Source organism: Procambarus clarkii, chromosome 22 (genome assembly GCF_040958095.1).
Source record: "Procambarus clarkii isolate CNS0578487 chromosome 22, FALCON_Pclarkii_2.0, whole genome shotgun sequence".
In the NCBI taxonomy this organism is placed as follows: domain Eukaryota; kingdom Metazoa; phylum Arthropoda; class Malacostraca; order Decapoda; family Cambaridae; genus Procambarus; species Procambarus clarkii.
Window position 1 is genome coordinate 47,644,654 of NC_091171.1, and position 12,030 is coordinate 47,656,683.

At 48.4% G+C, this 12,030-nt stretch overlaps 2 protein-coding genes across 7 annotated transcripts in view; both read left to right on the plus strand.

The window, feature by feature from the left end:
• Positions 1-12,030, plus strand: part of LOC123759382 (protein trapped in endoderm-1) — a 226,902-nt gene that overhangs the window by 141,924 nt on the left and 72,948 nt on the right. For 4 of the 6 annotated variants that reach the window (XR_011229355.1, XM_045744364.2, XM_069328985.1 and 1 more), the window contains exon 1: positions 3,164-3,312. The exons of 1 other annotated variant lie outside the window; for it this stretch is intronic. The gene's annotated coding sequence lies outside the window, so the exon portion shown is untranslated. Of the gene's footprint in view, positions 1-3,146; positions 3,313-12,030 lie in introns of those variants that run through there. One more of the 6 variants, XM_069328987.1, reaches the window with a different exon arrangement.
• Positions 6,114-8,296, plus strand: LOC138367575 (small proline-rich protein 3-like). Its single transcript, XM_069329279.1, has 2 exons — positions 6,114-6,155; positions 7,961-8,296. Exons 1-2 carry the CDS (start codon positions 6,114-6,116, stop codon positions 8,294-8,296), a joined length of 378 nt encoding a protein of 125 aa, XP_069185380.1.

The following is a 12,030-nucleotide window of genomic DNA, read 5'->3' on the forward strand; positions in this document are numbered from 1 at the left end:
AGACTGTGGACGGTACTCATAGAGGCGCTGGTGGCAGGGGCAGGCTACGAGCGCTCTCATTGGTTGACGAATGGTGGAAAGTGATGTTATTGGTTATCGAGTGGCGGGAAGTGATGTCATTGGATGACTTCCCGCGAATAGCAGCAGTCTTTGGTCGACAGGCGACGATATTTTAGTCGATGGGGGGAGGGGAGGCTATTGGTCATTCCTCTTCGTTTTTCGTTCTCTCCCTCTTTCTTCCCTTACTCTTCCTATTCTCACTACTTCTCCTTCCTTTCTCCACCACCTCCCTTCCCTCTCCCCCCCCCTCATCAGCTCTGCTTTTCCTCATAATTTTCTGCATATATTAACGTTGTTCAGTAATATTTTGAGTTATCTCGGTTCCATATTTTCTATGCTCTCTCTCTCTCTCTCTCTCTCTCTCTCTCTCTCTCTCTCTCTCTCTCTCTCTCTCTCTCTCTCTCTCTCTCTCTCTCTCTCTCTCTCTCTCTCTCTCTCCTCAAGTCTGGATCAGAGCTGTCGTCCACATTACGCTGTTCTGAAGTAGGTTTGGATCTCTTACGACACCTGTGAGCCTACTTAGGAAGCTGCAACAGGTATCGGTTCTAAAAATCTTGACTGCCAGGGTTGTGGGAGTCTGGTTCAAGAGACTCAGTATCTGCTTCCAAGGAAACTTTCGGTTTTCGTTCATTTTGGTTGTGATGGTTCGCGTCTCCGCTGTGTACAGTTGTCAGAGATTTGATTATTTATCAGAGTGATGAGAGGAGGAGGGCGGTGTGGTCTGGGATGGAGCTGATTCTCAGTGTAGAAAGTTCAGAGAATGTCAGAATACGTCAGAACTATCCGTAACAACTTGTACAAATCGTTACGATTCTAGCAGGACTGAACAGGTGTACGGTAGTGTAAATTAAACCTCCATTCTTAGACAGTGATTGAATAACAGCTTACAGAAGAACAAATCCACAAGGGCCGTGACGAGGATTCGAACCTGCGTCCAGGAGCATCCCAGACACTGCCTTAATCGACTGAGCTACGACAGGGTTAAAAGGGTTAACCCTGTCGTAGCTCAGTCGAATAAGGCAGTGTCTGGGATGCTCCTGGACGCAGGTTCGAATCCTCGTCACGGCCCTTGTGGATTTGTTCATTTGATGCCTTACGTTAGTGTGATCTCTGTGTGTGATAACAGCTTACAGTTTGAATAGTGATAGATATATAGGTAAAATGTATAATAAAGAGTTTCAGTATGTCTACCTTCAGTTGTCTAGACATACCTGCCTTAACTTGAGCCTTCTCCATGTACTCGGCTCCGTACACTTGACTTGTTTATCGCTGCGTCTTCTCTTGTCGAGTGATTGATGAAGATTAAGCCACCCAAGAGGTGGCACGGGCATGAATAGCCCGTAAATTCTCCGTCGATTCATTTTTTTTAGATATAATCTGCTACCCCATGTGTGTCCTTCATTGCTGGGTGAGGTGCACATGGGCTACCTTACCTTGAGATTACCTTTAGGTGCTTCCGGGGCTTAGCGTCCCCGCGGCCCGGTCGTCGACCAGGCCTCCTGGTTGCCGGGCGTCGGGACCTGCACGTCCCTCACGCTACCATCTCTCTACCACTAACAACAACCATCCTGTGGCCACAGTATCCGAGAGTGGCGTTGGTTCGGCGTTAAATCAACGTTGATGACGTTAAATCAATGTTGAATTTGCGTTGTATGGTGAATATTACAACCTCTGGGTGGAGATTGTTGTTGTGAAAAGTAAAGCTGTTGATGGGAGAGCTTTACTTGACCTCTACAACCACAATGTTGGCGCAGAACAGCTGCTCGCGTGACGTCAGCACAAGTTTATTTTCTGGCCGCCTTCCCGCGCGAATGGACATTTAAACAAAGGTAAACAGTAGCACGTGCCAAGCTTTGGCGCGAGACTTTCAGGTCCAGAGAGTAAAAAGTGATAAATGAGAGCTGACGAGGAGTGTGTGTGTGTGTGTGGGTCGTCCACTTGTGGTTAAAATATTACTTCTCGAGTGTGAGATTATGGAAGTGATTAAACACTCATGCAAATATGGAATTCAATTGGGTTTTATTTTAATTTTAATTTTATTTACTTTTTTTAATAATAATTAGCATAGATACTATAGTTTTTTGTTAGTGGGTTTAACAATCAAAATAAACCATAGTGGAAAGTTAGTGCGGTACAGGCAAGTCAAATATTGAAATGTATGATGAAGGATGTTGTCAAGTTCCCAGAAATGGCGACAGTCCCCCTCAGCTCTACCGGAAAATATTACTGCGACACTAGATAAAATCCGCGCCTCCCTCCCCCCCCCCCCCGTGGTGACGCTCATGGTAAAAAATAGGCCTATTCCCTCCCCCTAAAATGTATATCGCGGTCCTTCATAAAAGTGTGCAGCCAACCCTACCACTCCCCCCCCCCTGTCCCCGTCACCCCCCCCCCCTCCCCTGTCACTCCCCCCCCCCCCCCATTCCAGGCACTACGACACTATACTACGTTTACCTGCGCTGGCGAGAGCCGGCAACCCTTGACGAGCACCAATCATAATTTTCAATCTTCGTGGTGTTGGAGGATTTTTAAGCGTTCATTTTGTTAACACTTTGCAAAATAGGTGTAAAAGTGAAATGAAGACGGTTGGAAAGGTGTCAACAGAGGACGAGGAGCGGGAGAGAGTGGGCAACCCGCCACCGTCCTCCACCCAGACCCCAATCACCCCCCCCCCACCGTCCTCCACCCAGACCCCAATCACCCCCCCCCCACCCAACACCTGGGACGGGGGTCAGGTACAAGTACCTTTATTGAGACAATAAAATACACCTCAAAGGGATAGAGCACTGTTTACGGGCTCACCATAGTCCGTGCTACATGGACACTTCATCCCGAGTAGCTCAATCTTTAACAACAACAACGGATAGAGTAGCTTAGGCTATTTCTACCCTCCTCGGGGACTGGTGGACATGTGACAGCGCTCCTAGCCCCTCATACTATCCTGCGAGTAGTGTACAAACCACATGCAAAATCACAATGGTTAGTCAGCTCTCATAACTCAGCAATAGTCAAACTTGAATGCAAATAGTCTGGTTAATTTGCATACTGGAGAGTTAGTCATTAATTTAAGATGTTGATCAGGTGAAATTCTTTATGCAAAATTTAACATCTTGAAAATGTATTTCCAGGCTGTGATTCATACGTGAGGCTGCCAGCAGCCGCGTCCAACAGCCTGGTTGACCTGTACTGCAACCAGGAGGCCTGGTCGAGGACCGGGCCGCGGGGGACGTTGAGCCCCGAAATCATCGCAAGGTATGTAAATGGGAAGTTTAGTAACTATTGATAAGAAAATATATATATATAATATATATATATATATATATATATATATATATAAGCTTTTGTCAATTTAGAGAAAAATAAAATTATAAAGAGTTTACACGGGAGAGTTGACAAAGTTGCATAAGAATTGTTGAGGTGTGATTAAAATGTAAATAATATCTTGGTAAATTAGAAAAAAAGTTAGGAAGTAATTCATTGTCTGATAAGCCGATTCTGACCGATTTGTGTCGACTGGCTACCAGCTGGAGCAGGCCGAGTGGGGGGGGGGAGATTGAAATTGAAATTGAAATAAGTTTATTGAGGTAAAATACACACAAAGGGATGAGGTAGCTCAAGCTATTCTCACCCCGTTCAGTACATCGTGTTAATACATACATAGACACACATCACAAACAATAAACATATTACCAAACATTCTGAGAGATAAACATATACATTTCGTATGGGGGGGGGGGATTGTTATGCTGTTTCTTATATGTGTGGATATATAAACAGGAGCTCGCTCATATGGGCCAAAAAGCTTTCTACATAACCTTCATTTCTTATTGTAATTGTCATGTATTAGGGAAAAGTTGTGTGTTAGCAGTATTGTATGTCATCACGGCCCCACTTAGCCTGTAACCAGGTTCCTTTCTTGGTGAACTGTATATGGGGCCTTAATGCCTCTTATTACTCCCTCCCGCCCCGAGGCATGGGTAAGTTGCCAAGAACTGACAATAATAATTAATCTTACGAGAAAGGGTGGTACACAACACTTAACAGCACATTCACCAAGTGTACTTCTTATATATATACACATGTGTACTTGACACTGCAGGTGTCAACTACACATGTGTACTTGACACTGCAGGTGTCAACTACACATGTGTACTTGACACTGCAGGTGTCGCTTTCCCACGAGACACTATAAAAGGACTATTGCAGTCTTCTTTTTCGGCGAGTCCACTTCTGTCTTCTCTCGTACACTACTCAAGCTTCCCTCCCTGAGTCCTACTGGCAGGGTCTTCTATGGTCCACACGCCGGCGAGTTTAACTTTTTCAGTAAATCATGGGTCAGTCTTGTAGAGTATTGTCACGGTGTCGCAACACCACTTCTCTTCCAGTAACACACTGGCAGGGGTCTCCAGCAACACACTGGCAGGGGTCTCCAGCAACACACTGGCAGGGGTCTCCAGCAACACACTGGCAGGGGTCTCCAGCAATACACTGGCAGGGGTCTCCAGCAATACACTGGCAGGGGTCTCCAGCAACACACTGGCAGGGGTCTCCAGCAACACACTGGCAGGGGTCTCCAGCAACACACTGGCAGGGGTCTCCAGCAACACACTGGCAGGGGTCTCCAGCAACACACTGGCAGGGGTCTCCAGCAACACACTGGCAGGGGTCTCCAGCAACACACTGGCAGGGGTCTCCAGCAACACACTGGCAGGGGTCTCCAGCAACACACTGGCAGGGGTCTCCAGCAACACACTGGCAGGGGTCTCCAGCAACACACTGGCAGGGGTCTCCAGCAACACACTGGCAGGGGTCTCCAGCAACACACTGGCAGGGGTCTCCAGCAACACACTGGCAGGGGTCTCCAGCAACACACTGGCAGGGGTCTCCAGCAACACACTGGCTGACGACTGCCACTGATGACTAGTGGCACATAGTCATCAATTATAACAAGCCTTAACAGACTGACACTAATTCCATCTTGTAACTCAACTTGGCCATCATGAGATAGGTCGGCCCAATCACCAATACTTCACTAGGTATCACAGACAAATCACAGTCTACACTGACTCGGCCCACTTGTTCTCTCTGGAACACTTCTTGAACACAGGACTGGCCTGGGTGGACTGATTCCTGTCGACTGAAGGATCACCCACATCACTTCTGAGGAGTAAAAGATGAATAGTAAGAAGGAAACTATACAGGTGTCAGTAAGATCACATCCATCCACTTGGGAACAGAAAATGGGGTCAGGTGTGTTCAACAGATGGCGTCGACACCGGCGAAAACCCTCCCTCCCCCATTTAAAACAACTAGTTACACAGCGCTCACCACGAGAGCCAATGTTTCTTTCTCTATCACTGAATAATTCCCTTGACAATCACTTAAGTTCTTGATAAGCCACAGGGAGTTCCACCCCCCTTTGTTATCATTCTGGGCCAACCCCTCCCCCCTCCCCCACACAACATACACCATCACCACACAGATATAAACACCTGCCTTTACTCTAATATATATCCAGGCCGAGCTAAATTTATTCCACGCGAAAGATTTATATTCCTTCTCACTCAGTTTTGGTCACCCGTGTTTTCTTCCAGCACCCGGAAGGTCAAAAATATTTCTTGGAGTTCCGCAAAAGGTTTACCGCCGCTTTTCGGATATTTAAAAACTGTAGCGAGTGTTTTGGCGGGAAAATATGGCCGCGCGGAGTGTTGCTGTCGACCGGTGAAATAAAATAAAATTATTTTACATGTTAACGCAAAGGAAAAGTAAAGAGGTAAACAGTAAACCAATGGTTCAGATTTATCAAAAGTTGTTTTACACTTTCATAAACTTTACTTTATTAAACTGAAAACTTTTACCTTTACTTTACTTTTACCAACTGAAAACGGAAGAGTCGAGAGTCCTTTAGCAACGAGTCATTATCATTATTATTATTATTATTATTATTATTATTATTATTATTTTAATAATAATTTTTTTACAAAAACATGTACAAGAACGTGATAGAGTAGTAAATTAATCGTTACAGCAAGTATATATATTAAATAGCAGCCATGTTGGCAGCCATCTTGAGCCAGTATGGTGACCCCACGCAGGTATAGTCCCTGAGGGAAGAGAAAGTGTGGCACTGTAAAAGTGTATTCAGAAAGTGTCTCTCTGGGCAGTATGAGGGCATGATGGACACGAGGAGGAGCGAGAGGGAGGAAAGGTCAACAAAATACAATATAATACAGCAACCAAGGAACGCAGATATGTTTTTTCTATTTCATATGAGATTTTATCGAAGGTCACTTTTAGTATATGAGCCACAGGTGGCCCGGACAGGTGGCCCTGGACAGGTGGCCAGGACAGGTGGCCCTGGACAGGTGGCCCTGGACAGGTGGCCAGGACAGGTGGCCCTGGACAGGTGGCCAGGACAGGTGGCCCTGGACAGGTGGCCCTGGACAGGTGGCCTGGACAGGTGCACCAGTTGGGTCAGTGTTAGTGGCCTCAGCACCAGTTGGGTCAGTGTTAGTGGCCTCAGCACCAGTTAGGTCAGTGTTAGTGGTCTCAGCACCAGTTAGGTCAGTGTTAGTGGCCTCAGCACCAGTTAGGTCAGTGTTAGTGGTCTCAGCACCATATGGGGTCAGTGTTAGTGGCCTCAGCACCAGTTAGGTCAGTGTTAGTGGTCTCAGCACCAGTTAGGTCAGTGTTAGTGGTCTCAGCACCAGTTAGGTCAGTGTTAGTGGTCTCAGCACCAGTTAGGTCAGTGTTAGTGGCCTCAGCACCATATGGGATCAGTGATATTGGCCTCAGCACCAGTTGGGTCAGTGTTAGTGGCCTCAGCACCAGTTAGGTCAGTGTTAGTGGTCTCAGCACCAGTTAGGTCAGTGTTAGTGGTCTCAGCACCAGTTAGGTCAGTGTTAGTGGTCTCAGCACCAGTTAGGTCAGTGTTAGTGGTCTCAGCACCAGTTAGGTCAGTGTTAGTGGTCTCAGCACCAGTTAGGTCAGTGTTAGTGGTCTCAGCACCAGTTGGGTCAGTGTTAGTGGTCTCAGCACCAGTTGGGTCAGTGTCAGCGCCGTCAGCACCAGTTGGGTCAGTGTCAGCGCCGTCAGCACCAGTTGGGTCAGTGTCAGCACCGTCAGCACCAGTTGGGTCAGTGTCAGCACCGTCAGCACCAGTTGGGTCAGTGTCAGCGCCGTCAGCACCAGTTGGGTCAGTGTCAGCACCGTCAGCACCAGTTGGGTCAGTGTCAGCACCGTCAGCACCAGTTGGGTCAGTGTCAGCGCCGTCAGCACCAGTTGGGTCAGTGTCAGCACCGTCAGCACCAGTTGGGTCAGTGTCAGCACCGTCAGCACCAGTTGGGTCAGTGTCAGCGCCGTCAGCACCAGTTGGGTCAGTGTCAGCACCGTCAGCACCAGTTGGGTCAGTGTCAGCGCCGTCAGCACCAGTTAGGTCAGTGTCAGCGCCGTCAGCACCAGTTGGGTCAGTGTCAGCGCCGTCAGCACCAGTTGGGTCAGTGTCATGTCATGTCTTCATGTCTCCTCCACACACCAAGAACTGCGTATCACTTAATTATTTACAACAACTAAACCTTCGACCTCTCCCCCCCCCCCCCGAGGCTCCTCACATTCCTGCCCCCCAGCACTGGTGCTGTTGTTGACTCACGGCTCCAACACCAGAGATTTTTAGTCAGCGAGTTACTGGCGAGGAGCGGCGCTTGGCGCGCGCCAGGCCAGCGCCAAGCACCGCGTCGGCCGCATACCCGAGTCTTGGGTCGAATCCTGCGTCTCTCTGAATGCTGAGGCCGTGGAGGTGGGGGTGTGGATGTTAACTGTTGTAGAAATAGCCGGTGACCCTGGACACCTGCAGCTAGGTGAGCTTGGACACTTGTAGCTAGGTGAGCTTGGACACTTGCAGCTAGGTGATCCTGGACACCTGCAGCTAGGTGAGCTTGGACACTTGCAGCTAGGTGACCCTGGACACCTGCAGCTAGGTGAGCTTGGACACTTGCAGCTAGGTGATCCTGGACACCTGCAGCTAGGTGAGCTTGGACACTTGCAGCTAGGTGATCCTGGACACCTGCAGCTAGGTGAGCTTGGACACTTGCAGCTAGGTGATCCTGGACACCTGCAGCTAGGTGAGCTTGGACACTTGCAGCTAGGTGATCCTGGACACCTGCAGCTAGGTGAGCTTGGACACTTGCAGCTAGGTGATCCTGGACACCTGCAGCTAGGTGAGCTTGGACACTTGTAGCTAGGTGAGCTTGGACACTTGCAGCTAGGTGATCCTGGACACCTGCAGCTAGGTGAGCTTGGACACTTGCAGCTAGGTGACCCTGGACACCTGCAGCTAGGTGAGCTTGGACACTTGCAGCTAGGTGGCCCTGGACACCTGCAGCTAGGTGATCCTGGACACTTTCAGCTAGGTGAGCTTGGACACTTGCAGCTAGGTGAGCTTGGACACTTGCAGCTAGGTGACCCTGGACACCTGCAGCTAGGTGATCCTGGACACTTTCAGCTAGGTGAGCTTGGACACTTGTAGCTAGGTGAGCTTGGACACTTGTAGCTAGGTGAGCTTGGACACTTGCAGCTAGGTGAGCTTGGACACTTGCAGCTAGGTGAGCTTGGACACTTGCAGCTAGGTGAGCTTGGACACTTGCAGCTAGGTGAGCTTGGACACTTGCAGCTAGGTGAGCTTGGACACTTGCAGCTAGGTGAGCTTGGACACTTGCAGCTAGGTGAGCTTGGACACTTGCAGCTAGGTGAGCTTGGACACTTGCAGCTAGGTGAGCTTGGACACTTGTAGCTAGGTGAGCTTGGACACCTGCAGCTAGGTGAGCTTGGACACTTGCAGCTAGGTGAGCTTGGACACTTGTAGCTAGGTGAGCTTGGACACTTGTAGCTAGGTGAGCTTGGACACTTGCAGCTAGGTGAGCTTGGACACTTGCAGCTAGGTGAGCTTGGACACTTGCAGCTAGGTGAGCTTGGACACTTGCAGCTAGGTGAGCTTGGACACTTGCAGCTAGGTGAGCTTGGACACTTGCAGCTAGGTGAGCTTGGACACTTGTAGCTAGGTGAGCTTGGACACCTGCAGCTAGGTGAGCTTGGACACTTGCAGCTAGGTGAGCTTGGACACTTGTAGCTAGGTGAGCTTGGACACTTGTAGCTAGGTGAGCTTGGACACTTGTAGCTAGGTGAGCTTGGACACTTGCAGCTAGGTGACCCTGGACACTTGTAGCTAGGTGCAGGTGTCAGACCATCCGGCAGGTGTCTGACGGTGTCCGGGATGCCTATTATAGGTTAAGTAATAATTGTAATTACGAAGCAATAAGATGCTTATCTTAAGATACTAACAAGGTTAGGTAAGGTCGGTGTTTTCTATGAATCTTTTTAAGGGTATCTATTATGTTTAGTATATCACCTATGCACGTAGTTAATAAGTCAATATTGACTTATTAAATTTGCGAGAACGGGTTGCACCGGGATGTCAACACATGCCGGGACTTAAGTTAATCAGCCAAGTCCCAGGCGAGGGCCGGGGACTTAATTAAGTCTTTCTCGTTACTTCGCGTAATTTCAAACTTACTTGAGGAGGAGGAGCGGGCCTTAAAGATCCCAGCAAGTTCATTAAATGTTGAGTGATGTAGTTTAAGGTTGTGGGGCTCGTGGTCCCTCTGCCTCACCGCCACGCGGCAGTCGGGAGAATTGTAGTGATTAACAATGTAACAAAGGTAAAACAATAATACAATAGTATATACATATGCTCTTGACTTGGATATATACACATATACGCATGCTAGGAGACTACCTCGACCCTGCAAGCACATCTAGGTGAGTTCACACACAGGTCCTCGTAGGCGAGTGGACAGCGGTCTGGAGTCGTAGTCCAAAGGGCACGAGTTCGGTTCCCCGTCGAGGCAAAAATAAATGGGCCGATTTTTTTCACCTGATGCCTCTGTTCACCTAGCAGTAAATAGGTACCTGGGAGTTTGACGGCTGCTACGGGCTGCATCCTCGGAATATTATATACGTATATGAGCGAGAGAAATACATATGTATCAGATATAATGGAAAAAAATGGTCGGGAGTGAGTAAATTAGACAACCAACAGTTAGAAAGGCGGGGTCCAAGAGCTAGCATCCCTATTCTGCAGGCGGAAGTATTTAGATACAAATAGTGAATACACACGCGCATACCTCTCACCAAGGAAGCAAAGGGTTATAGTGAGAGTGGAGAGAGAGAGAGAGAGAGAGAGAGAGAGAGAGAGAGAGAGAGAGAGAGAGAGAGAGAGAGAGAGAGAGAGAGAGAGAGAGAGAGAGAGAGAGAGAGAGAGGAAGAGTGAGGCAGAGCGAGAACGAGAGCAAGGGAGGGAGAACGAGAGCGAGTGAGGGCGAGGGAGAGTGAGACACTAGTGAGGGAGAGCGAGACAGAAAGATAGAGATATTCGTAGTCACAGCCTATCGTATGAGTTACCGAGTGACGCTGCCACCACCCTGAGTTACCGGACAGGGGACCGGAGTGAGAGTCGTAGGTCTTGCAGATGGAATAACCTACCAGGACAGGTGTAGGGGACAATTGAACGGTACAAGGATCCTGGCCTGACACTCGAATAATCCTGACCACTTGGGAACTATAGTGTACACAAGAATAAGGCGGGACACACCCAATACTAACACCTCAACACGGGACGGACGGGGGGGAGTACTGGATAATTACGGACACTAGGTCACTAGGGGGACGTTAGGCCCAATAACATTAAGACAAGAAACCATTAATACACATTTAATAACACTTAACAATATATGACTTTATTTGGGACAATTAAATAAGACACTCCCCTAACTATATTCCCTACCAGAGGCCAAGGGTACTGAATGAAGTGCTTTAGTTCAAGAGAGCCGTACTTACTCGTGTGGTGCTCCGCAATTTTCTTGGAGATGATGTTCCCTCCCTGAGTCCACTCACACCGTCCTCCTGGGCTGCACCCACTCTACTGTCTCTTTTCCATGATCTCCTGCTCCCCAGCTGAACATGAGGGTTTACATTTAATGTGGAGGAGTTAATCCCTGTAGATTCAACCCGTCCTCTTAAAAATAACGTCACTTTTCGCTGGTATGCGCGCTATGGCCAAATTTGAACGTACAGTAATTTGAAATTAAATCGACTCACAAAAGTGACGTACTGTTCCGTTTTTTGTTTGAGTCGTCCGGCCGACTCTGTAACGTTAGAATAGATGACTTTCAAATCACGTTTTTCATACCGTTTTGAAACTTTATGAGAATTTCCTGCCCACCTAACCTATCAGAGGACCCTTAACTTACTCTTGTTGACAAAAAAATCCCAAATTTATTTTCATTTTTTTTCATATTCAAATTACGTCCAAATTCAGCCATACGGGCAAACAGCCAAAAGCGACGTTCTTTTTAAGAGGACAGGTTGTAGATTATCATGACGGCATCAACTCTGACCTCCTGGTGACTCGGTGACCGTTGACCTGTCCCTATGGTTAACTTGTACAGAGGTGTAACTTTTACATTGTCTGCCGCCGCCTGACTGGCGCCTGTGGTTTGTTCATCCTCCACGTGGCTTGTTCATGCTGTTATGATGTTCATGTTGTACCACTATGTACTGCTCTCTTGTTAAAGCCTTTGAAAACACGTCCTGTGAGCCCAGGCACCAAGGTCCCGCCCCCTCCCCACCCCCACACCAGCCGCGGGGCTGCACAAGAGAAAGCCGTCAGAGAAAATATTTGGGAAGACTTTGCTTATGTAAAGTTGAGGCGGCCGGGAGGAGGAGGAGGAGGAGGAGGAGGTCTCCCCGCACCACAAACACCACGCTTAATATCCTCATTTCTGAAGCAGAAAAACAAGAAAGAAATACACAAAGAGACATGACAGCTGGTGGCCGCGTGCGCCTGGCGACCGGACGCCTGGCGGAGGCGACGCTCACGAAATAACTCGTAAAAAAATGTGATTGTCGAGTTTATTG

Coding starts and splice junctions, on each gene's coding strand:
- LOC138367575 (XM_069329279.1), top strand. CDS start 6,114: ATGTTGGCAGCCATCTTGAGCCAGTATGGTGACCCCACGCAG. Junction 6,156..7,960: donor AGTATGGTGACCCCACGCAG/GTATAGTCCCTG, acceptor GGACACTTGCAG/CTAGGTGATCCTGGACACCT.